Genomic DNA, 26,159 nt, shown 5'->3' on the forward strand with positions numbered 1-26,159 from the left:
TTTCCCAAAGTCTCAACATCTTTTTTTGTAATGTGGTGACCAAAACTGGACGCAGGATTCCAGGTGTGCCAATGCAGCCATGTTGCTGGGCATTCGGAATTCAGTCATGTGACTACAGGAGAGGGCCAACCATTGAAACCTTGAATCTGGGTCCTAAGACCTCTTTTTTGGGTTGGTTGTAAGTCAGGGGATACTTGCAAATATACACATGTATGTATGTATGTATGTATGTATGTATGTATGTATGTCTCTTTTGAGGCTATTTGGATCTCTCACTGTAGATGTGTTAGTATTTTTTCTTTCTCCCTTGAAAGACACAAAGGGTTGAACACCTTTAATTACCAGAACTACCCAATGAGGGGCCAGAACTTCTGAAATAGAGGCACAATGTACCTATTCATTTTTAATGTCTTGCTTGAAGGTTTAGGGTTAGGGTTCCTTCAAAAGAGCTGTGATAGTATGGCTAGAAAAACCAGCTTTTTGCAGCACTGAGAAAAGCTGACTTTGACATTTCTGAAGTCTTCTGAACTTACATTTCTTTCCAAAAGTCTTCAGTGATTGCCGAGTGTTGTTTACAGAGGAAGACACCTCAGGTGGGGCATCACCGGTGGGGCATAGTTCCTAATTATAAGTAGCTGCAAAGTACCTTCAGCTAGTCCAACGGTAGAAAGGAAAGTAGGACGGTTGTCTCTCTTGAGGTTTCAGGAGAAGTTTCAGCCTTCTGGGGCAAGTTTTGAAGAGTGAGAAACTCTTATTCAGCTTCCCATAACTTCACCTTTGTGCCATCTGAATTCAGTGTCAATCCTACCAGCCTTTTGTACCCACATCGCCCCACACAAGCCGCCTTATTTCTAATGTGATATGAACATCAGGTGTGGCTTCCATTTCTGAAGCCCTGTTTGCTGCTGGATCTCCTTATTGCAAGAAAGACGGTTGATCCTTCTCTTTGGTTCCGATTAGATCTCTCTACCAGCGCAGTTCCACAACTTTCTGCTGTATTCTTCAGCCATTCTCAAGGTTGCCAAGTCTTGGGCAACTTGCGCAGGATGCCCTCCCTATATTATCTGGCCCATATTAAATACATATAGAGGCTCAGTTGGGAGAAAAAAAAGCAATGCCAAGCGACTTTCGTAAAGCTGCATAGAACCCATTATTAAAATTCAAGTTGGTGCTGAGATTATTTTTTTTACATTTAAGATAATTACACAGTGGAGAATATAATGTGGTTTGTTGCTTTGATCCCCCCCCCCCGAACGAGATGTACAAACCTGTCTTTAAGAATCCGGCTTGCATCGTGCCAAATCAAGGTCAGCCTGACTATATTAGGGCTTAACCTGGAAACACAACATAATAGTATCACTTTGGTATATTTATATCCTTTTATGAACCTCTCAGAGGCAGGTGAGATTACTCTCCTATGCCCTCGCCTTTTCTCGTTTTGTCTTCGATGTCTGCTGCCCCATAGAATACACAGATTAGTGACTCACCTGCCCTTTGCTATCATCACACCTAGGTTTCTGGTTGCAGAACCTGATCTACACGCCAGTTGTTGAGCAGGACTGCAAGAAAGGCTTCAATTCCAGGGAGTTTTGGAGAAGGAAACATCCTAGTGGGTTGAACTGGTTGACATTTTAATATAAAAAGAAGCATCAGCGGAGTCAACATTTGTTTCTGTATGTTTCTGTGATTAAAAACAAATGTAGAACTTTTCCTGGGGAGCCTGTGTTGATTGCCGTGCGCTTGGCACAACTTTGATTGCTGTCAGAGGTGACAGGAGCCAGTCCCGCTGTGTTGAGAAGGGATTGTTTTATTGCCATTCAGTGCATCCCTTGGAAATGTTAACGTTCATTCTGAATATATGGAAAGTTCATATTACAGAGAAAGAAGAGTCCAGTCGTACTTTTAAAAATGGCCAGCGTTTTGCAATTGTGAGTATTTAAATTTTTCCGGTCTTTCCCCTCTCTTTCAATGCTGTATTCTTTTAAGGGCGGGACTTCCTGAGTCACAGATAGGAAAATGTGTGTCTTGAAAGCTTACGTGTTCTCCTGTACTTAACAAGCATTCATTCACTGACTGTTTGACGCTGAAAGAAATGTCTTAGGACTGTTTTTCACACTTATAACCGCGGCAACATCCTCCAGGGTCACGTGATCAGAATTCAGACGCTCTGCAACAGACTCGTATTTACGACAGTCGCAGCGTCCCCAGGTCACGTGATCCCCTTTTGCGACCAGAGTCAATGGGGAAGCCTGATTCACTTAAGAACCATTACTAACTTATTAATGGCAGTGATTCACTTAACAACAGGGGCAAGGAAGGTCGTAACATGGGGACAAAACTCACTTAACAAATGTCTCACTGAGCAGCAGTGATTTTCTTTATAGCCTAGAACAGAACAGAACAGAATAGAATAATGAAATGGAATATAGAATAGAATAGAAAATAGAAAATAGAAAATAGAATAGAATCTGCTCGCTGGCCTAAGAAATTGAGCCCTCCTGCCTGTCTTGTTGTAAGGTTATTAATGCCATTAAGCCCCGTGCCTTTCCTACCGAAAATTGCAAAGTTTTATTCGTTCTTTGGGCCCTTAATAATTTACTTGTTCATACAGAAAAGAGGAACATAAATTAAAGAAATACATGGCTGGTTGTTTTTTTAAAAAAATCCTCTGGAAAAATTCAGAAAACGTTCTTCCTCCCTCTCTCGCTCCTTTGATCCTTCCACCTGTCCATTCTTTGATATTCACTGTGGACTTTCTAGTGACCTTTGCCTTCTTCGTGGATGCTTGATTAGCAATATTGCCACCCTTATTATTAGTATCTGTTGCATATTTTTCAAATATTTCTTTCCTCCTTTTCTGGCAGCATCTGTTGTGTTGCCATTCTTTTGGAGAATTTCTAATTGAAGTTTTAATTGAACTTTCTGGGAATTGAGGACAGTTGGCGAATTAACACTTCAGCCAACTATTTATGAAGAGGTCTAGAGGAGAATAATTCCTTGGTGTGTCTCTCTTTTCTTGTTTATCATTCTTTGGGCTGCAAGTTGATTGAGGCATTCAAATCTTAGCGTTTGCTGCTTTGTTTCGGTGTCACGGCGGATGCGGATCGAGCGATGTTACCTAGAGCAGGGGTCTCCAAACTTGGGAACTTTTAAGACTTTGTGGACTTCAACTCCCAGAATTCCTCAGCCAGCAGGGCTTGGCAATTTTGTGCTGACGGCAGTCCCAAACTACATTTGAAAACGATTATCTAGGTTGGCTTCTTTAAGCAGAACTTACTAAGAAGTTTACAAAGGAGGAACAGATTTGTGATTTTATAGAAAAGTGAGGTTTTAGACATTCTAGGTGTATTTATGTCTACAAAAATTGACAATCCCAGCGGCCCCCAACTTTTTGGGCACCGTGGAAAGAGATTTTTCCGTGGACAGGAGTGAGGGACGTGGTTTCATGTATTGCCTGCATCCTGTGGATGGGGCTTTGCTTGTTTGTGCATCCTGATTTGTGGCATGCCACACCCCAGCGGTGCCAGTCCACGGACCAGGAGACCCCTGGACAATCCCGTGCATGTTCTCGTAATAACATTTTTCACGTTCCTTTTTTTTTTTTTTTAGCAGGGAGAGAAAATGGAACGCAACGGCTCCCTTTGCATCCAACGCTGGTCCACCAGACACGTGGCCAAGTGGCTGAAGGAAGAAGGCTTTTGTGAGTATGTGGACGCTCTGTGCGATAAGCACCGGCTGGATGGGATCACGCTCTTGACTCTGACGGAATACGACTTGCGCTCCCCGCCCTTGGAAATCAAGATTCTGGGAGACATCAAGCGGCTGATGCTCTCCATCCGCAAGCTGCAGAAGCATCACGTCGACCTTTTGGACGAGCTGGGCTACAGCAGCGAGAGCCCCCTGGGGTCCCTGCCCCCCGTGATCGGCTGCGTGCAGGGGAGGGAGTGGTTTTGCAACGGCGACGTGCAACGGGACTGCGATGACTGCGAGCCGGTCTCCGAGCTGAGCGCCGAGCAGTATCAGTACACCAACGGGAAGGGCAAGCACTCTCCCCGGAGGCTGAACCCCGAGTACTGGAAGACGGCCCTGAGCTGCATCTACGTCTTCATTGTCTTCGGCTTCACCTCCTTCGTCATGGTCATCGTGCACGAACGAGTGCCCGACATGCAGACCTACCCACCGCTGCCGGACATATTCCTGGACAGGTAAGGACGCCAAAGGGGCCTGTTTGGAGCAGAATTGAGTGGGTGGCGTTATTTGTTGTCCCCTTTTTCCCCAGGAAGCTGATTGTATGCACAAACTTTTCTTATAAGTATAGAAATTAGTGGGGAGTGAGTTAAATGCAGGGTCTTGCTACTGAGAAGCCCATCTGTGCAATATGTTCTAGGCCCATGAATCTCAGGGAAAACGTTACTAAATCTTCTTATTTGTTTGTTTGTTCGTTTGTTTACGTGAATGCAGCTGTGCTTTTTGGAGTACAGCTTCAGGAATTCTGGGAACAGAAGTCCACACATCTTAAAAGCTGCCACGGTTGAGAAACAACTGGCTCAGCCCCACCACATCGTAATATGTGGGACTGCCTATGTGATTTCTAAAGCGGCTTGTATCATATCTGGGTTGTGGGGTCCTTGGTGCTCCCTGATCTTGGTGGTTCCTGTCCCGCAGCCATTTCATTACCCAGCTAGGTTACCTCATCAGTGCTGGGATGTCTTGATTCCTGTTGCCATGGAATCAGACATCTGAACTGCTGGATGCTGTTAGCTGAGGTCAGTTTGGGGCTGACGTCAGCCCAAAATTGTCACGATAACAACCGGCTGCAGGTTCCAGGCCAGGGGGTCCCCAAATCTGGCAACTTTGAGGCTTGTGGACCTTAAGACTGTCTATGACCCAGGTCCCTCCGACAGTGAGACGGGCAGCATATAAGTTTAATAAATAAATAAATTCCAGTGTTGTAAACTGGATTTGTGTGAAGTATGGGTTCTGGGGCAATTCAAGCAAGATTTTAACTTGCCTGGGGCGAGGCAGATAACTCTAAATCATACTTGTTCCAAATCTGAGCCTTCAATTAAATCCCGGCCCCAAACCAAACCAATGTTTGTTGTTGCTGCCCAACAGCGGGGTGGGGTGGGAAGGGGCGGCCAGCTGGTTCTGCGGTCTTCTTGACCGGCTCTCTGGCCAGGAAAGCCTCTGCAGTCGGAGCGTCCTTGGACAGGCGGCCTGACCGTGAGCACCCCTCCAATCCGAGGCAGGCCAGCTGTTGACAGAACAAACCACCTCCTAACTTTGATGTTACGTCATCAGAGCTCTCTGGTGAGGCTGCCCCAGGGATGCCAAGGCAAAGGAGTTCCAAGGCCAGCAACGGAGAGTTTTAAAATGGGTGAGAATACACCCTCCCTGAATTCGCTCCAGAGTTCAAATCTGTTGATTGACCCTAAGCACTACACAAAATATCGTGTTTATTTTTATTTGCATTTAATTTAGAAAGCACCCATCTCACTCACCGTAGAGTACAGGGAGTCCTCGACTTAACAACGGTTCATTTACTGACCATTCAGAGTTACAATGGCACAGAAAAAAGTGACTTAGGACCAGTTTCCGCACTTGCGACCACTGTAGCACATGATCAAAATTCAGATGCTTGGTAATTGACTCGTATTTACGACGGTTTCAGTGTCCCCTTTTACACCGTGCTGACTGGCCAAATCAGTGGGGGGGGGGAGAAGTCAGATGTACTTAACAACAGTTTGACTAATTTAACAACTGCAGTGATTCACTTAACAACTGTGGCAAGAAAGGTCGTAAAATGGGGCAAACTCACCTAATAAATGTTTCACTGAGCAACAGAAATTTTGGGCTGCATTGTCGTCGTATGCCGAGGACATCATTGATCAGCAGTGGTAGCAGGAATATTAACACCCTGAATAAAATGGATGCTGTATCTTAGTACCGTATTTCCCCGAATATAAGCCCTAGCCCAGGGGTAGGCAACCTTGGCTCTTTTATGACTCGTGGACTTCAACTCCCAGAATTCCTGAGTCAGCTATGCTGACTCAGGAATTCTGGGAGTTGAAGTCCACAAGTCATAAAAGAGCCGAAGTTGCCTACCCCTGTCCTAGCCTGATTTTTTTTTCAGGATGCTCGTAATATAAGCCCTGCTCCCAAAATAAGCCCCAATTAAGATCATCAGCCAGACGGACACATTTAGTACCGTATTTCCCCGAATATAAGCCCTAACTGGAAAATAAGCCCTAATGCATTTTGGGGGGCAAAAATTAATATAAGACCGGCCTTATTTTTGGAGAGACATGGTATTTATTGCGTCCCAGGGAAGCTAAAAAAAAAACAAACCCAAATTTATCAAATTTATTGCACCCCGAAACAATTCAGTCAGAGTTCAGTTTATTTTTTTAAAACACAGTGACAAAAATAATGACACTAGATTTGACTGATTCCTGTCTAACCTACTCATAATAATTGCTTTTTAGTGCTTAATGTTTTTTTTTTTTAAAAAAAAACAAAAATATAATTCTCCAGTTTGATTTCATTTGGGAACCGATCGTCCTGTAGCTCCGTGAACAAAGGCCATTTCTTAGCGTGCGCTTGTTGTTTTGTGCCGGCCAGGTCCCTTCCCCTGCCATTCTCCGCTCCCATTCAATGTCACCGGACACTGGGTTCCTTCACACACAGGCCAGTAACCGAGTCACTTATCAGTCTGAGCTGAGAACAAACAAAACAAGCTGTGCTGGGTCTGAATGTTATCTGTGACCACCCAGATCCTTGAATTTAGGCATTGTTTTCATCCTGTCTCTGCATTTAAGAATACCAGAAAGATGACTTATTGAGTGCCAGATCTTATTCTAGGTTAAAAGTGTGACTTTCAGGCACAGGGTACCTCTGCGAAGACTCTAACCAGCAAACAAGGCAAGGAAAGGACACACCCCAGCTCTGTGACCTGTAGTAACCGTTGTGTGATTGCTGGATTACGTCACATCTGCTAAGGTCACGCTGTCTCGCTCCCCCCCTCCCACGCGTGATTTCCAGAAAATGATTGCAAAAGACTTTGAAGACAAGTCTGGATGTTTGTTAACCACAAAAGAATCTGTGGCCATTATAATGCTCGAATAGATAGGATCAGATAATTAATCTTGGTTTAAGCCTTAAGATCAAAAGGATTTTACTCCATTCTCTAATCCAAGCGATGCATTGTTGGTATACTGTATGTCCCCAGAGACATTGTCTAGAGCAGGGGTAGGCAACCTTGGCTCTTTTATGACTCGTGGACTTCAACTCCCAGAATTCCTGAGCCAGCTGTGCTGGCTCAGGAATTCTGGGAGTTGAAGTCCACGAGTCATAAAAGAGCCAAGGTTGCCTACCCCTGCTCTAGAGTATATAAAGATGCTTCAAATTTGTATAACAAGAAGGGGCACTTTGTCATGTTTGGTGCGATGCTGGCTGAGGAATTCTGGGAGTGGAAGTCCATAAATCATAAAAGGGCCAAGTTTGAAGACCCCTGGTCTAATCTCTCGAGGTGTTCGCTCTTCTAGACATTTCTAGTAGAAGATTAAATGCCCTGGGTTTTTTTTTCTCCCCTTCAAAGAAACATCGGTAAGAAATGGATAGCTTATAGCTGCCCAGTAACAAATGTTTGGGAAACCGTTTTATATAATTGTATTAAAAGTTTTAAAAAGGAAGGTAAAGGCTAATATAAAGTAAAAGGAATAAAAAAGAAAGCTAAAAGTACAAGAAAGGAAACAAAGAAAAAGAAAGAAAAAAGATACAGTGACTTCCCATCTTCTTTACAGCAATTACAAATACAATTATAAATTTACCTCTTTCACTAAAGTTATAACATGTCTCTCTTCATTCTATAATTCATCCTGTTTAATTATCAAAACCATAAATCGTAAGTTCATTTTTGTTTTGTTTTGCATCCCCCTTGACAAAATTCTAGTATCTCATCATAAATTAGCCATGTTTGCTTATTATTTCTCGTCCAGAAAACCCATCTTGTGCTGAGAGCAACAAAGATATTTTTGGGCACAGCCTAGATTTGTATCTATCCCATATTCTCAGTGTGGCATGTCCAACATAGCAATTTTTAAATTCCACATTAACCTTGACTTCGTTGTGCCGCAAGTATCCATGCCACCCAAACCTCAGGAACTGTTCTTCCACAGGTCTTTTATTTCTCAGCAACACCCCACTCTTTTGTCCAAAGAAAACAGCAAGCTGCAAAACACAGTTTCAGATCAGGTAGACCCAACCATCCTCTTTCCTTTGCACCCCCTAACATCTTATATTTAACTTGGGGTTTCCTCTCTTCCTCCCCCCCCAAAAAATTAGATACATCCTTTTCTTTAAATGATGCATCAATTGTCAAAACAGTTATTGTCTGAAACAAAAACATTTTTGGCAGGACATTCATTTTTATTACAGAAATTCTCCCCAGCAGTGACAATTGTAGTTCCTCCCATCTTAACATATCTTTTAAACTTCATTCCATGTCTTTACATAATTATTTTGAAATAACATACATCTTTGCCATGGGAATACCCAACTATTTTACTTTCTTCTGAATCTTAAAACCCGTTTTCATCACTTCTTTTGTTAACGTCTTCGTTTTCTGTTTGTTGATCTTAAAACCAAATGCACCAAATTCTTTTAGTTTTCCCATTAATGTTTCAATTCCCTTTTAAGGATCTTCCCAAACCAACACCAAACCGGCTGCAAAAGTCCTAACTTGAAAGTTTCTCTTTTTAGCCTTACTCCCAGAATTCTTTAACCTTGTCTTATAATCAATATTTCAAGAATCAAAATAAATGAAAGGAAACAGTGTGCATCCCTCTCTTTTTCCTTACTGTATCTCACAAGGCTGTGCTAGATCTCCCATTAACAACAGTTTCCGCTTTCTGTGAAAATATAAACTCATCCTACCCATTTTATAAAGTTCTCTCCAAATAATAGCAAAAGGAAGCATCAGGAACGCAAAACGTTCATTCTATAGGCTGTTTCTCAACTGATTCACTTTCTGTATTAGCCCATTAAGGAGTGAGACATCTGGGGATATTGTAGGAAGTGTTTAGTTGTTGCATTTAAAAAACATGGTGGTTTTTTTTTGTCGTATTTAAAAATGGGACCTTTTTAAGTTTAAGTCAAGATCTGCCCCAGATTCCCACCCTTCTCACACTTAGTTTTGTTGCCTCAAGTTTTAGGCTTCACAATTAGCATTTTAAAAGGCGACAGTTGCCCTTTCAACTTGGTAATTCAAGACTCTCTGTTTCTAAGAAAACATGCTTTCCTTTTAGCCAAGGCCATTTCTTTTGGCATGCGAGAACTGGCCTTCTCAACAACCACACATTAGAAAGTGTATTCTGAAAGTCCTTGAGTACACTAGCAATTTTCCAGGAAGATACATACCCAGCTTGGGAAAAATAAGGTAACCCATAAATTTGTCACATGTGGAATGTTTAGAATCAATGTTTTCTATTGTTCAAACTTCAGGCACAATCAACATATTTTATTGTTTGGTTATTTGCTTACCGAGCTATTAACATATACTGAATGAATGTAGCTTTTGTTTCTGTAAAAGGACTCTCCCCCCCTTTAATAAATGCTTTATGCTTTGCCTGAATAACTTGGTGATTCATATTTTCAAGTGGGCAGAGAAGCAAAGGTAAAAATGTCCTAAATTCAGGGATCAAGTTCTTATCAGTTCCATGCTAAACCTGGGGTGCTGGAGTTTGGAGGCAACAGTCTGATAATTTTTAAGCTTTTAAAAATATATTTTACCAGAACAATAGACGTCAAAATTTTGTGATTTTAAGATTATTCAAGGTTTAAGATTTTTCTGTTCTTGGAGAATTATTTCACAGGAGGCATTCGCTTTCAGTTTATGCAACGTTAAAAGGAAATAATTATATTAATATCATATTAAGCCTTCAGCTGGATTCCAAGGATATAGTTATACTAGTATCATATTAATTAAGTCTTCAGCTGGATTCCAGTCTACTGTCTTTCTCTGTCATTAGTTTGATTTAATCTTTAGTTCTTAATTCTATCTTTGGTCCCTCCCAGGTGATGCTTCTTTCCAAATTTGCTTCCTAGATACCGACTTAGTCATAATTCATTTTCGGTAATGACTGAGTCTTGGTCAGTGAAAGGGGAGCTGGCAGGAAGAAGGATCTGATTAAGGCAGGCTTAAATCTTCTTCATATTTTGTAGAGATGTCTGTTCCTTACATCTTCTGCTTTCCAGAAGAAACAATGACGAGAAGAAGCAATGAGAGAGGGGGGGAGATTAACAGTGTAGGAAGCAGATTTGAAAAAATAGGCACATGGGGAACACGATTACTCCATGAGTCAGTACTGACTCTCCTTCAACCCCTCTGGACTGGGGTTTGCCTATGAAGACAAAGATAATACTACAAGGGGATCCCTACGCCCAAAGTCAGTTCCACTGCGAAACTGGGCTCCCCAATTTCTCCCCAAACTCTTGCCTCACAAAGTCAACCGCTCCTTGTACAAGTCAAGAAAACATCGCATCCTCGCCCGTCTTTCTGGTCTGTTGTATTTGCAATTGAACGATGGAAGGAACCCCGCTGGCTGCCTTTCTCCAGTTGTTCAGCTGTCACACATCTTGCATCACTCTCCTTTTTCAGTTAATAAATCAAAGTATCCCTTTAATTGAAGATGCTCTTTTGATTGTCTACCCCACAACTAGATCACTCCCCTGCTTTATATAGTGCGGTTGCACGAGTTTAAGTAGAAAGTAATTCTGTGTGGCTTCTTGCTGGTGATTGATGCTCTTTGCAAACTACAAGTTGCCTTTGCTGTGCTGTGTTTGAAACACCGTTCTGTCGGTCTGTCTCACAAGAATGTGCAATACAATTGTCGCGATCACAGTTTCTGAGCAGTTTTACATCTCCCATTTAAGCTGAAGTCAAAGACTTTGACATGGTTCATGTTGTTTATTTATTAAATTTATGTGCTGCCCATCTCACTGTCAGGAGAATCCGGGAGGCTCACGATCACATCAAAGCAAAAATAGAAACATTAAAACTTTTAAAGAAATTAACTATTAAAAGGAACAAAATTTAAATAAGTTAGAAATCAGAACTCAGTGGGGTGGTGGGTGGGATCTTCTTCCTTGCCCGTTAACCACCTGCAACCTAGAACATCGGAGTCGGAAGGGACCTCGGAGGTCTTCTAGTCTAGTCCAACCCCTGACCCTAGTCCATTCCGGAGAAATGGCTGTCCGTTTTTTTTAAAGGCCTCTGTCGTGGCCCCAGGCCAATCAGCAGAGCCAGGCCTTGGGGGCCTTTTTTCGAAGGCCGGGAGGGTGGGTCTCACCTCCAGGGTCACAAGGCTCCAGAGGACAGAAGCCAGGACGGAAAAGGCCCATCTCCCGCTCTCCACCGCGTGGAAGTCCGCGGCCTGCCCCTTCTGCCAAAAGGAGCGGGGCGGGCCAGCCCCATTGGGGCAAGAGGCTCCCTTGGGAAGCCCAGACTCACGCCGGAGATTAACGCTGCTTCTCTTTTCTCTCCTCAAAGCGTCCCGAGGATCCCCTGGGCTTTTGCCATGACCGAAGTGTGTGGAGTGATTCTCTGCTACATCTGGCTGCTGGTCCTCCTCCTCCACAAGCACAGGTAGGCCCCTGCTTCCCCCATGAAAGACGCCGCGAGATTTTCTGCTGTCCATCGCAAATTCCAGAAAAACAGGGAACAGAATGTAATTTTACTATTAACAGTGAAATGAACTGTTGTAAGTCAAGGACTACCTATAGAGTTTCATTTTGATATGAAAGAAACATGGCTTGCTTGTGGCATACACACATGTGAGTGTTGAAGGCTTAGTAAAGTTACCATGAGTTTTTCACCCAGAAGGAGACATTTATGTCGTGGAACAGAGGTCTTCAAACTTGGCAACTTTAAGACTTGTGGACTTCAACTCCCAGAATTCCTCAGCCAGCCCTGGCTGGCTGAGGAATTTTGGGAGTTGAAGTCCACAAGTCTTAAAGTTGCCAAGTTTGAAGACCCCTGTCATGGAAGAATCAAACACAACTGATATTGTGGACATTCCAAAATGTTGTACTTGGATAGTTACGATGGTAAGACATCCTTAGGGCAGGGGTGTTTTGATAGCGTATATAGTATGTTTAAGCCCTGTAGTAGACATCTTAAAGGTAGTACTTATGGTGAGAGATTGCATTTCTTGGATGATTGGATGAACGTCACATACAGCTCATATTAAATTTAGTAAAAGTAAAGTTAAATCTAATGGGGATCCACAGCCTTTGGTAACCAAGTCTGATTGCGATCAACTGCCTCTTGCTACGTCCATATCCTTGTTCTGTATCTCCCTGTGGGATGAAGGATTATCTCTGCTGTTCTTCTAAGTTTGGACTGGTCTATGCTAGAGGCTTGTTGCTGGGACCAATCCTGAATGAGAACCTGGTTTGTAGAGTCATCGTTTCCTGACATACATATAATTTGTAGCAGTGGTGGGATTCAGCCGGTTTGCACTGCTTCGGCAGAACCGGTAGCCCAGGCCCAGAATGGACTTCTGGAAGCGGCATCCACACAGAGAACCAATTGTTCACATATTTGAATCCCACCACTGATTTGTAGGCTGTGGACTTAACAGTTCAAAAATTTAAGCTAAGGGTATAAAGAAAAGGGGAAATACTCAAGCTAATTGAGTATATAGTCCAATAGATTGCCATGTTTTTCATCTCAAAGAATAGGTGAAGTGTCAAAAAGCATAACAAGGATTTCCCCATGTTTGTAGTCAAATAAGAGTCCTTAAACCAAATATTCATTTTTCATGGGATCACCTTTTAACTGCAGGGAAGATGCGGCTACTTTAAAGAGCTGCTGTGGGAGGGTGCATTCACATAGCCCTAGCAAGTTAATTCAGAGAAATTGTGCACACAAACAAAGCCAAAAGCTTGGATCCAAAGATGAGTTCAATTAAATACATTTCTAGAAAAGACTTTTCAGATCCCCGATACCCCACTGCATTCTTCACGAGGCAGACGGAGAGGGGATCCCTCCGGAACAACATGAGGTGACAATCCTGGCGAAGTCAGGGAGGGCAAATTGTCATTCCATGAGCTTCATAAATTGTTGAAAGCAACTCTTGTTCCTAGATCTATCCTTTTGCGACGACAATGCAGCCTGATGGGAACTGTGTTCTTGTTACGTTGTGTAACCATGTTTGTGACCTCGCTGTCTGTGCCAGGGCAACATCTGCAGTGTTCTGGGAAGGTAAGTCGGTGAGTCTTCCAAGATCTTGGGCAAAGACCTTCGATGTTGTCACCAAAGACATTTTTGAATTTTTTATAGATATGTCATATTAGTGTTATGTTAGCCTGTGTTCTGCACAGACCCAGTCCTTGTATCTTGAGGACAGAGCGATGAACTCTGATCTTTACTGGCAAAATGTGGAAGCTTTGAGTATTGGCAAAGTACTGTACAACACGAGAATGATGATTGAAATGTTTGCGGGTTTATTGTGCCCGTATAATCTACATTTGGGGACTTTGAACTCTTTAAAATGGGACAGACCATTAATGTATAAAACTCTTTTGTGCAAACAGAAGGGCAGTTGAAAAGTAAGCCAATCTAGGTTAACTGTTGTCATAATTTATGCTAATACCTGAACTGAATACAGGTAGTCCTCAGCTTATGACCACAATTGAGGCCAAAATTTCTGTTGATAAGGGTGACAGTTGTTAAGTGAGTTTTGCCCCATTTCAGATCTTATAGTTGTTAAATGAATCACTGCAGTTGTTAAATTAGCTACACAATTGTTAAGTGAATCTGGCTTCCCCATTGCCTTTGCTTGTTGGAAAGTGTCTGTCAGAGCGTGCATAGTCTTATTGCGCGAGATAACCCAGGAGTAAACACAGTAAACAGTGGTCTATATTAAATGGTGGTTTATCTTACACTATCTACAATATCATACAACAGGAACAATATACATACACGTGCTAATACAGCAGGATCCAACACACAGCAGTTACAGCAGGAAACGGAAGAGAGAGCACACATCTGCGGAGCCTTCCCTTTTATACAAGGGCTCTTAAAGAGACACAGACCCTGCTGAGTCATTGCCAACATTATATCATAGATTACATCAGCTGGTTAACTTCTAAATCATTACCTTGGCAGTCTCAAAATCTGATCACATGACCCGGGGACGCTACAACCTTCATAAATACGAACCAGCTGCCAAGCGTCTGAATTTTGATCACGTGATCACCCATTGGGATCCCCATATGAAAACAACTTACCTTATGTACTTAAGCAAAATGGCTCAGTTGAGATCTGTGTATGTGGGACTGATTGGGGTAGATTGACAGGGGTGACATTGAAATATAATTTTATCATATTTTATCTATATCTTAAATTATTGTATTCTATTCCAATTTCATTTTAGACTGCATTTTATTCCAATTTCATTTTATTTTATCCCAATTTCATTTTAAATTGTATTTTATCCAATTCCATTTTAAATTGCTTTTATCAAATTTTAGTCACAATTTGTTTCTGGAACTTTGCCCTTTGATATGGGCCAAGGGCAGATGATAGATGATAGATAGATAGATAGATAGATAGATAGATAGATAGATAGATAGATAGATAGATAGATAGATAGATAGATAGATAGATAGATAGATCACATGATCATGAGGATGCTGCAAACGTTATAACTCTGAAAAATGGTTTGAATGCTCATTAGATGAACCCGTAAGTCGAGGACCGCCTGTGCAGGACACTATTTACGGTGGGGGTGGTTGCTGCATTTATCTGGGGTCTCCCTTCTTCTTGATGTGTTCCTTTTAAATGTGGTGCATGCTTCTGATTCTAGTTATATGGCAACGTGTGGGCAAAACTTCAGCGAGCTTTTGCCATTTGGAGTGGATTTGGCATGACGTTAACTGGCGTGCACACCTGTGGAGACTATATGTTCAGTGGCCATACGGTTGTCCTGACTATGCTGAACTTTTTTGTCACGGAATGTAAGTAGAGAATTGAAAAACGGAACGCGATTAATGTCCAGCCAGCTTGCCACAAACCTTCCTCTCCTCCTTTCTGGTGTTGTGCAACATTCCTTGCTCGGCAGATCACGCAGACACACGTCAGATGTTGCTCAACTCCAACCCCCACCGAGAAGTCCTGTTGGATGGAGCTGCTGGGAGTTGTAGTTTGGCTGCTTCTGGAGCTCCCCCCCCCTCAGCTGCCTAATTGTGAAAGAAAGTTTTCAGTCTGTGGGGGAGAAAAAAAGAGGTTTCAAGTGGAGAAACCAGAATCTATTAGTGTTCGTGGTTGACCCCCATTTGGGATAAACATAATTGGAGAAGAACTATTGAATACCGCATGTTCCCATCGTGTGTGTGTGTGCCGTTTTGTTTTAGAAATACATGTGAAAAGGACTTATTTATAATTTTGAAATGTTTTACCGGCACCCGCATTCGTGATCTGCATACTAATTCTGCATTTAACCGGTCCCTTACTTGTAAGACATCTAATGCAAGCGTCATGAAAAGTAGCTATGCCTGTGTCTGTGTTGATGTTCTGGAAATTAAATTATAAACTGCAGGCAAGCAGATATCCAGGCCTTAGACTTACAGTCGGAAGGGCAAAATGAGAGAATGAGAATGGAAGATAAATATAGTGCAGACCTTGTTATTACAAGGCCAGAGTCCGTGACTGCTGGGCAGCCTGTTATTATTATTAAGCATTTCAAACCACTGGGGTCTGGGTTGTTATTCCCGCTAAGAGAACAGGTTCCAGTAATTTTTTTGTAATCTTTCGTGACTGGAACTGTTCTTCCGTTCCAGAGCCCTTCCCGAAGCTTAGCCCAAGCCTTCCTGCTTGCTTCTAGTTCACTGTCTTGCCCAGAACATGTCTAGAACGCAGTGACGAAAAGTTCCAAGTTATGGGTGGTTGACTCCTGTGTTCCTTTTAGATACCCCAAGAAGCTGGAACTTTTTGCATACGTTGTCTTGGGTGCTGAATCTCTTTGGGATCTTCTTCATTTTGGCTGCTCATGAACATTACTCCATTGATGTCTTCATCGCCTTCTACATCACGACAAGACTCTTCCTGTACTATCACACCCTGGCGAACACCAGGGCCTATCAGCAGAGCCGGAGAGCCAGGATCTGGTTCCCCATGTTCTCCTTTTTTGAGTGCAACGTCAACGGCACAGTTCCCAATGAATATTGCTGGCCCTTTTCAAAGCCGACCATACTGAAAAGGCTAATTGGCTAAAGAATATTCCAGTTTAATTCACATCTCTATGAAGTACTTGCAACTAACCTTCTTCAAGAAACGCTGGGGCAGGAAGGATTGTTCTCACCCACCGCATCTCCTCCGGCCTTGTTCATCCTCTCCTGGCTGATAAAGGTTCAGAAGAGACCGAAAACACATTGCCTTTTTTTTTTTTTTTAAATATTCAGGCAAAGTTGTTAAGTTGTAATCAAGTTCTGCATGGATGTGGTGAGGCTAAAACGGCGGGTTCAGCAAATCTTAACAGCTTTCTTGTTGGGAGGATCTTAAATGGATCTTTGCTGCAGGAATAACTTCAGATCCAGGTATTACCTAAGCAGCTTTGGGGCCTGTTTGCACATTGTGGGTAACCATAAATAGCTATTGACAAATTCTGGTTTGCGCCCTGTAGATGGCCCTTGACTTTGGTGTGAATTATGACTTATTAACCATTTTGAATGGTAGACACACAGTTCAAAGGCAAGGCTTACAATCCGGATGGGACTAATAGTAGCAATCTAACAGCCGCTTAGGTCCTACCGTTGAAAAGTATGTTTGAACGTGAAAAATGGCGAACAAGCTGGCGACGGAACTCCCTTGCTCAGATTGCTTGTGGAAAGCAATAACGCATTGCAGGCCGGGCTCTGGTGGGATGCGTTCACGCTTAGCTATGTAAGGCGTAAATGTGATGTGCAAGGACATCTGTCGTAGCTTGGACACATACTCATACTGACAAAAACGTCACAGCCGTTCAGTAATTGCCTCTCAATATTTATTTTAGCAAATAAATGAGTTGGGGAACATTCACCCGGGGACACAAGTTCCAAAGCCTTCAGTATGAAAAACATAGGCTGTATTAATAAAAGGGGCAAGATTGGTGTTTCTGGTGAATGAAACCAGGAACTGGCTGACTTAAGATAAACGAATTGATGCCGTTTGTGTCATCCAGAGGTCCTGAGTGTTTACATTTCATTAAACCGGTAAGAAATATATTAGAAACGAGGTTGATTGAGATTTATGTGCCACAACTCTTTCAGGGCAGTATTAAACACTTATTTAAATCCGTGCATGCTTTTTAAAACGTTGATGTTAGGGTAGTAATCCTGTTAAATTGGGAGGCAAGCTAATAATGTCGCCTTGAATAAAGGTTGAATGGAGGCGTCTTAACGGGTTTTTTGTGAAGCACAGGGCGATGCCGCAGTGGGTGGGATAGGAGCCTGTTTCCCTCCCCTTCGCTGGTAGCCTTCAAAGACATCTGACATTGGCAGAAGCTGAACTTTAATTAGCTGCTCGAGAAACTTCTGAGATGCTCATCAGTGCAGGTTAAACGATGGAAGTTTGGTGGCTTCAGTCACCATCACTTTTCTTGATGAATAGACCGATGGCCAAAGGTAAGAAAACAAGCTAAATACTTGGCACTCGGAGCTCCTGACCACCCTCTCTCTTATTTTTTTCCCCCTCTCTGAAACCTGCCTTTCATAAAAGCTGCTCCGTTTCATTCTTGATCTTTTAAACCAGTGTTTCTCAACCTTGACAATTTTAAGGCATGTGGACTTCAACTCCCAGAATTCCACAGCCAGCAACGCTGGCTGTGGAATTCTGGGAGTTGAAGTCCACATGTCTTAAAATTGTCAAGGTTGAGAAACACTGTTTTAAACCATCTGCTCAGTTTAAAGTTGGGAGCCCCAATAGCCTAAAAATGGGAGGTGGTTTTGTGGATTAAAAGGACTTCAGCCTTTTGAAAAAGAGTACCGGCGATTTGAAATCTGGAATGCAAGGTTTGTCACTTCCATCGTACAAATTGAGTATTCCAAGTTGTTTGCAACTGGATTTTTTTTTTAAATTATACCGTGCATATGGATTATTTGCAATCCATTTCTAATTTAGACTTTTAAACCTGACATTAAAAGTTGCACTCAAGTCAGTTATATAGTCTTAGTAACTTCACAGAGGGCAGTGAATTTCAGTGACCCAAAATAGTGCATCTGTCCTTTGGCTTGACTACTTAATTAATTAATTAATCAACTAATTACTCCAGTCTCACAAACAGGGAACCGTTTCCAGAGCTGTGAACTGGCAGAAGGCAGGCAAGAGACCAGACACACCTTCCTTTTTAATTTCTGCTGAACAGAGCTTAATATTGGTAGGCATAAAAATGCAGGACTTCGCTTTGAACTTCAAGAAAACTTATCAAAAATATACTGAAATAAAGTTATGGGCACATAAAACATTCTTATTCTATACCTTGAAAGTATTTTCACCCCAGAACATTGTAAATACTTCTAGCAATATTTAATATTGCCCCAGTAATACAGTATTCACGTAAAGGTCTACTTTGGTATTTTGAAGTGAAATCAAATCCTTGACGAGAATGGATGTCCTTTTTTCACAAATTGTTCCAGAGAATGTGCTGAAACCAAATTCTTTCTATAAAGCTATTTCTGTGTTTTATGTTTAATTTGCGTAAATCCATGCCATAAAGGAATTAGGCACGGAGGTCATCTCCCAGTATATTAAAATGTAGCATGAGGTGTTTGTTTTTTTTACATTAGAAATACAGAAACAGTTGTTTCTATCAGCTCAAAAGGAGAGCTTTTATGGTTTGTAGCCACAGTAAAATGGACCAGTTAGTTGCATTTTGAATGCAACAATATTGCACCTCTGGTTTGGCCTAGCAGGAAAAATTTAAAAATGATTTTTCTTCGCCCCATTCACAGCAACACACTAGAACGTTTACCTAATCTTTCCTCAACAGCAAAAGTACAAAGTAGCCTTCTTTGAAGCAACAGAGTGTTGGCTGTTTGAAAGAAATCTCGGTAAAATGTAACTTTGAATGCCAGAGAGAAACAGCCAGTCCCTAAGTTTACAGATGCCTTTGGCGAGGGAGCAGGGGCCTACCCATCGCAAGTATGGTCAGGTTTACTGGAAACGAGGCCCCAGAAGCAGCAATATGGGAGCAAACGTACAGGAACACAACTTTTAATGACCCTCTGTAGGGGTAGCCTTCATGACCCTTCTGTAGCTGGACACAATCTCCAGCGATGGGACCCTTCCCCATCGGGAGAAAACCCTCCAGAGAATTCGGCCTCTTCAAGTCTTCACTAATTCGTTGCTCCTTAACCTGACCCGAAGGGCCAACTTTGAAATGATTTTTCACTTGTGATGATAGTTGTATTTGCACTTTGGATTCTTATCAAAATTAGCCCTTCCGTGAACTGTAGCATGGGAACACCTCATCTTAAATTTAACCCCACCTGGGTTCATTTTTGAAGCTATATTTCATACTTATTTCCTCCAATTGTTCCAAACTGTAATACTGTTTACCCTGTGGATTTCTCCTGTTTAAAACATCAGATTTGGTTGTTCACTTTTCACTTAAAAGGAGAAATATTTATTATATTACCATTGGTTTTTTTTTTAATTTTCAAAGCAGAAGTCTATTTATTTGCCTTTTTTTTGTTTCCTATTCAGAGTAGAGAAGTAGTAAAGTAAGACCGACAATTTCAAAATCTGGCATGTATCATTTTGTAAATTGTGAGTACCTCATGTGCTTTAAAGGATGTCAGTGGGCAGTAACTTTGTGTTAGACTGAGGCCCTGGCTGAGTTAAAGTTAAAGTTTTCCTGTTGTTGTCCCCAACCATTATCTAGCCCAGGGGTCTTCAAACTTGGCTCTTTTATGACTTGTGGACTTCAACTCCCAGAATTCCTCAGCCAGGCATTCTGGCTAAGGAATTCTGGGAGTTGAACTCCACAAGTCATAAAAGGGTCAAGTTTGAAGACCCCTGCTTTAGGATATCTGACTATAAACAAAAAACTATACACATCTACAGCTCTTATTTCTTAAACCAAAAGGAGAATAGCGATTGGGCTAAAGTGGCACAGAGATTTTGGTTTCAGTTTTTTCCCCTGTCCCTAAAACACGGTGATGTTTCAAGACTTGAATATTCCTTTCACATAACGGTTTGAAGCACAGATGTTGTGTAAGTAAAGAGGGGATTAGTTCCAATGTGAACATGGATTTAATTTATATTGTTTTGTATGTCCTGTGTTATACTGTTGAAGCATTCAATAAAATCTAAAAGATTAACTAAGCGATGCACTTTCATCTCAGTCACAGTCTAACAGAAACAAAAATCTCTCTTTTATCTTTTGTTTATTGTTACAGAGGATCTAGAGCAGGGGTCCTCAATCTTGGCCACTTTAAAACTTGTGGACTTCAACTCCCAGAATTCCTGGCTGAGGAATTCTGAGAGTTGAAGTCCACAAGTCTTAAAGTGGCCAAAGTTGAGGACCCCTGCTCTAGAATAGCCATTTCCAAGCCTACCACCACACAACAGGTCGAATGCTGCGAGTCGATTTAGAAAGACTTTTCAGCACCCCGAAATATTTTGCTGCCTCCCTCCATGTTCGCTGATCAAAAAATCAAAAGCAAAATTCAGCCTTTGCCGGAGCTGAGGGATTAAACCCTCCCAAATCTTCTCCTGAAGAACCAGGGTCAGCAGCCAGTCTCAGAAAAGCTACAATGACACTCGGCAGAATTTGATTTTCCGCCAACTGCTTAATCCATTCTGCCTCGGCTAAGCCGTTTCGAGATCAAATGCTTGCTGCCCTCTGCTGATGAACTTGCTTAATTAAGCTTTCTGTCATTCTAAAAAAAAAAAACAGTATTTCCCTTTTAACCATGCATTTGGCTATCAACAGATTCCCTACTCCCAGAATTGCCTCTGAATGCTATTTTGAACTTGTTCAGTAACTGCTACGCTGTACGGCGGTCAGTTGTCAGAAACCGTAAGAGATGACCCTATTCAATTAGGATGTATATTAAATTACTTCCTCAATCCTCAAGTGTCCACATCAGATCAAGACCAAGCTGTGTAAACAACAACACTACAATCCCCCACCCGCCAAGGAGACAAAATCACTGCAACTAACTGGATTTAGATTCTCAAACAATGATCCCAACTGTGATCTACTTGCCGCTGAGAAGTCCATATAAAGTACAAGATGAACAAGGCTGAAAGCAGGTTTGGAGCGTAATTAAAAACCAATTAAGCAACGGGTGTAGTAATCTCACTTAAGTAGCTGCCTTAGTAATCTCACCATTCTGCAAATTCCGCTTTCTTCCTTGAGCAGTTACATTTCACTGACTCTTTGAAGCAATATTAAAGTGTCTATGGAGAGGGATAGCCCACGGGGGGGGGGGGTGATTCCCACCTTTCTCTTAGATTTAGGACGAAATTCAGGGTCTTTTGGCTATAAACGTATCAGTATATAAATAGGGTTATTTCTCCTTGGACTCTTGATAAGAGAGGGTATGAACTTAGCCATTGAAATGGTTTAGAAGGAACCAGCTGAATTATACAGCTTATTTTTTTATTTTCATTTTTTCCCCCAGTAGAAATTCAAAGACGTTTTTGTGGCTTGCCTCAGTTGTTTAGATTTCTACACACATGCAAACACACCCCTTTTGTTTTTCTGCATGACTGCACTGCCTTTCTTATCCAAGGCATTTTAGAAGAAGCTTCCTTTTACTGACTCTCAGCTATTATGTTACTAAGCCATGGTTTGTTAAGGCCAGAATGATGATCCTGATGATCCTCATCTCAGCTGAGTGGAAGAAGGGATGGAAATCCTGACCCAGAGCCTGGATAGTTGAGTGTTTGGCAAGATTCTCCTCTAAAGGTGTGGAAATTGAGATGGGAATCCTACCTTCAGGAGCCAGGAATGCTCCAACTTTCTGGAAAGTTCTGTTCACCATGGGGAGGGGAAAAAGGGTATCTAGCCACAGTGTGACTAGCGGGAGGGGGATGAGAGGGGACCACCACCCTAAAATAAACAGTACATCACTGTCTTTCTAGGGGTTTTTGGAGGAGCACAACCCAACAGATGTATTAGTCTCGGAGCCTTCACATTGAATGGGCGTAACTGGATCTGTGGATCCAGCAGGGATCTGTTGTGTGTTGAGAGTCCAAGGAGGAGAGAGCTGAATCACCATGTAAATGACGCTGTCCTCGTTTCACTTCAGCAAGAAGTTTTCTTCTTTTCGAAAGCAATTCCACTGATCTGACTCATCTTCCGCCAGCCAAAAGTCACATGTGTAGCCAAGGCGGGTGGAAATTCCTGCCTGCCAGGGGAAAAACAAAACCCCAAACCTTTAATCCTGGCTCTGAATTACATTTGAGTACTGGAAGCAAACACAAGGAACTAAAATCTCGTTTTAATAAAAAAACAACAACCCTTAGTTAAAGAAACAGATGCAATTTAGGACAGGGGTGTCAACAAGGGGGGGGATGTACCCTCCTTCCTAAGTGCAGAAGACTGGCCAACTCAAAGTTTCTCTTGCTCAAAATTACATTTCTATCTTTTTTTCCCCTCTAGTCTCACAGCAACCCAAGCCTTGATCAGTTCTCCAAAGCCTCACCTAAAATGATTTCATGCTTGGAAGTGAAGAACTGTACTTTATAAAACCTTATTTAAACTTTAATTTTCTGCATGACAGGGTTTTTTGTGGGGTAAGTTACAGCTATAACCGTTGCACTGATATTTGCAAAATGTTAGAGCAATGAATCTGGTCTAGAGTTTCGCTTAGCAACTTGTTTTGTAACAACCAACGTTAGAACCATCTTTTTTTTTTAACCACGGACAGATGATCATCTGCTCCAAATTATCCTAAATGTCAAGATTGGTCCTTCATCCAAATGGACAGCGAGCTCCTGGTATTTTCTTTCAAGTAAGCCTACTAGCAATTGTAGCCTGATGCTATACATACTTTCCAAGGATCCTTGCTACCCGTAGCATTCATTTGGGATACTCTCAGCTACACAGATCGAGAATTTCAGCCTGTAAATTATAAAGCCCACTTTATAATGTAAAGTTATAAATGTAAAAAAAACCCCAAAGCTTATTTTGATTAAATACGAGTGACAAAATTTGCTTACTTTGAAGTAAGCCCTCTGACATTCAATGGGTTTTACTTCCAAAAAGTGAGTTTATTTACTTGATTTAGGTATTGTCCAAATCCCAAATGATTCTGGATTGGGTAAATGCAACTTTAGTTATATTGCCCTGCAGGTAGGATCACAGCCTTTTTATATAATTCCATGGAGTTTAGGACCCTGTTCCTGCTACTGATTTGTAAATTGCAGGAGATGGTGAGGGCTTTTTAACCTTTAGTCCACTAAGAGCAGTTCCTTAACACCCCCCCTTTAAGACAGAGCATTTAAAGAATTTCTCCTTCATTAGATAGAAGCAGCAAAATAGCCCTTGACCTGCATACTATTGTCTATTGTTTTAGCAAAAGGAGTGATTCCTGTCTTGTCAGCTGCCTTAAAACCTGTAAAATCCCCTGGGCTTATGGAGCCAAACATGGAAACAGAGGTAGAAAAGAAAAAGAGAAAGAAAAAGAAGGAAAAGAAAGGACATAAACACTCACACAAAAGCAAATATACATGTGAGTATCACCTTGATTTCTTTTGAATAATAGATATTTTCTTATCTTTAATACATGGGGTTGGCTTGAGAGGGAGCTGCTAAAATGTTGGTCCAGATCTTTGTTAAAATGTTAAGTTTTACTCTACCTTCTTCTCCACTTGACGTGAACTGCTGTGGAAAATCGGATGTGGGTTTACTTAGGTCACACATAACAACCCTGGTCTTGCAATAGTGGCGAATATCTGTAGCCCGGGGTGTAGGATGAGGGGGAAGGTTCCCTCTCCGAGTTTCCTGTTCAAAGGTATTTATCAAAAGAGGTTGATTGTCTTCTTGAAATGGGTTGTTATTACCTGAAATCCCTTTCCAATATATCTCAAAGAGTTTGGTTATGAACAATCCTCAGTAGGGTTTTTATATAGACGTCTAATTAGATTTCTGTCTATCTCAGAACGCTTTTATGCCCAGAGGAACGGGCAGACTAAACTGCACAGCCCAGGCTTGCAATCCTGAAGCCGCCAATCTTAAATCTGAGTGACTCAGCAGAAGCCATTGCTATAGAGAGAGGGGTAGGGTGTAGATATGTATCCAGGCCAGAGGTCTTCAAACTTGGCCCCTTTTATGACTTATGGACTTCAACTCCCAGAATTCCTCAACCAGGCACACTGGCTGAGGAATTCTGGGAGATGGAATCCCCAAGTCTTAAAGTGGCCAAGTTTGAGGACCCCTGCACTAAAGGGAAACCAAAGTAGCACGTGATTTGTCCTAGATTTTTTTGCTTTGATCTCAATGTTCTTACCGAGTGTCCACATGATTTCACTTCCAGCATTCTCTTGTCATAACAGATTAGAACACTGTCTAGGAAAATTAAGGCACGGACTCTTCTGCCATTTTTGCCTTACTCTTTAGCAGCATAAATATGCCTTAATTTTTTGAAGGGTGCTTCTGAGAAAAAAAAATCCTCTTTTTTGCCCATAAAAAAGGGCAACCTGGTTTTCCCCTTCTGACAAGCTGTTCCATGTACAATTCCTCACTGATCTCTTCATATACGAATGTTATCTTATATCCGGGATTGTCTATTTGCATTCCCATATTTGTTGCAGTGCAAATCCTCTATAGCAGGGGGTCCCCAACCTATGAGCCGCGGCCCACTAGTGGGCCATGAGTTATTTGCAACCAGACCGTGGAAACGATGGCTGAGCATGCATGCACGCTGCTCACGCAAATGGAGCTGCGCATGCGCTTGCCAGCTGCTCGAGCAGAACCATCCCCTTTTACGACCCGTCTTGCCACAGTTCTTAAGTGAATCTCTGCAGTTGTTCAAGTTAGTAACCCGGTTGTAAAGTCTAGACCAGGGGTAGGCAACCTTGGCTCTTTTATGACTCGTGGACTTCAACTCCCAGAATTCCTGAGCCAGCTTGGCTGGCTCAGGAATTCTGGGAGTTGGAAGTCCACGAGTCATAAAAGAGCCAAGGTTGCCTACCCCTGGTCTAGACTTCCCTTAGACTTTCCTGCCAGTGGAAGACTGTCTCTTCTTGGGCTCTCCTGTTTTTACACTGGAAGTGGTAGAATGCCTGGCGATTCCTTGTTCGATTCTTTCCACTTTGGTTTTTCTCTCTGTCCCAATTTTTTTTTTGCCTTTTGCTCATTTCTCTAAGTCTGTGAGGCATCCCTGTTGCTGGCCACATGCCTCTTGGCCCAGATGCCTGTGAACCAGGCTGATGCCTGGCCTTCCTTGCTGAGCCCCGAGGGCCGCTTCCATCGTCCAGCTTGCACACACAGATTTCCTCCTGCAATGGTGTTCCTCCATTAGCCTGCCTTTCACAAACTCTTAAGGTGAATCCAGATTCTGATCTTCCCAGGAGGCGGGGGCATCCGCAGGGAGTGCCACAATCTGCCAAGGAATGTGTGCGCATCACTGTTTGAAGCCACAGCCTGTTTGTACAAGCAGCAGCGTCGTTTCCACGGATAAAAAGGGGGGGGAGCGGGGGGGGGGCTTTGTTTGCAAAGCAATGCCTCTCATCCTGCAGATGTTGACACCCTCCAGCACCTGATAGAAGGCACGTCCGTCTCTAGGCTAGGGTATCTTGAGAGCAAGGCGCTTGCATTTCTCTCTTTCATTGCTTCTGGGGATGGAGGGGGGACTTTACACTTTCCAGCACGGAATGGACACACCCGCATATTTTTTATGGATTTTTGCAACCTCATCTCACGCAACCCCTTGGGCAACAGACAGGGCCGGCCGTAGAACTCTGCCTTTCGTGCATTTAAGTGCAACTGCAAGAGCAGACATTCAGAATCATTAAATAACATTATGCATGCCGTGCAAAAATGAAAACCAGGCTTATTTTGAAGAGGAAAACAAAACAAAAAAAAAGCACCATGCCACGAAGCGCTCAGCAATGGCACGACCCCGGAGCACCTGTCCCCTGGCTGCGCATGCGCGCCGGCGCCCGA

General features: G+C 42.4%; 2 protein-coding genes across 2 annotated transcripts in view; both read left to right on the forward strand.

The window, feature by feature from the left end:
- The first annotated feature begins 3,621 nt into the window (after positions 1-3,621).
- Positions 3,622-16,436, forward strand: SAMD8 (sterile alpha motif domain containing 8). The gene is made up of 5 exons (XM_015828054.1): positions 3,622-4,205; positions 11,549-11,644; positions 13,147-13,264; positions 14,871-15,021; positions 15,972-16,436. The coding sequence occupies exons 1-5, from the start codon at positions 3,622-3,624 to the stop codon at positions 16,274-16,276; spliced, it is 1,254 nt and encodes a 417-aa protein (XP_015683540.1). The 3' UTR covers positions 16,277-16,436.
- Positions 16,437-23,639: 7,203 nt separating this feature from the next.
- VDAC2 (voltage dependent anion channel 2) overlaps positions 23,640-26,159 on the forward strand; it is a 16,371-nt gene continuing 13,851 nt past the window's right edge. Inside the window, exon 1 of the mRNA XM_029286594.1 lies at positions 23,640-23,724. Within this exon, the coding sequence (XP_029142427.1) occupies positions 23,640-23,724 (85 nt within the window). The remainder of the gene's footprint in view (positions 23,725-26,159) is intronic.

This window comes from Protobothrops mucrosquamatus, unplaced genomic scaffold (genome assembly GCF_001527695.2).
Source record: "Protobothrops mucrosquamatus isolate PMUCROS unplaced genomic scaffold, P.Mucros_1.0 scaffold4186, whole genome shotgun sequence".
Taxonomy (NCBI): domain Eukaryota; kingdom Metazoa; phylum Chordata; class Lepidosauria; order Squamata; family Viperidae; genus Protobothrops; species Protobothrops mucrosquamatus.

Bases quoted from the DNA above. Each gene is read 5' to 3' on its own strand.
- SAMD8 (XM_015828054.1), top strand. From the start codon at position 3,622: ATGGAACGCAACGGCTCCCTTTGCATCCAACGCTGGTCCACCAGACAC. The intron at 13,265-14,870 runs GTAAGTCGGTGA...TTCTGATTCTAG, and splicing joins ATCTGCAGTGTTCTGGGAAG to TTATATGGCAACGTGTGGGC. The intron at 15,022-15,971 runs GTAAGTAGAGAA...TGTTCCTTTTAG, and splicing joins GAACTTTTTTGTCACGGAAT to ATACCCCAAGAAGCTGGAAC.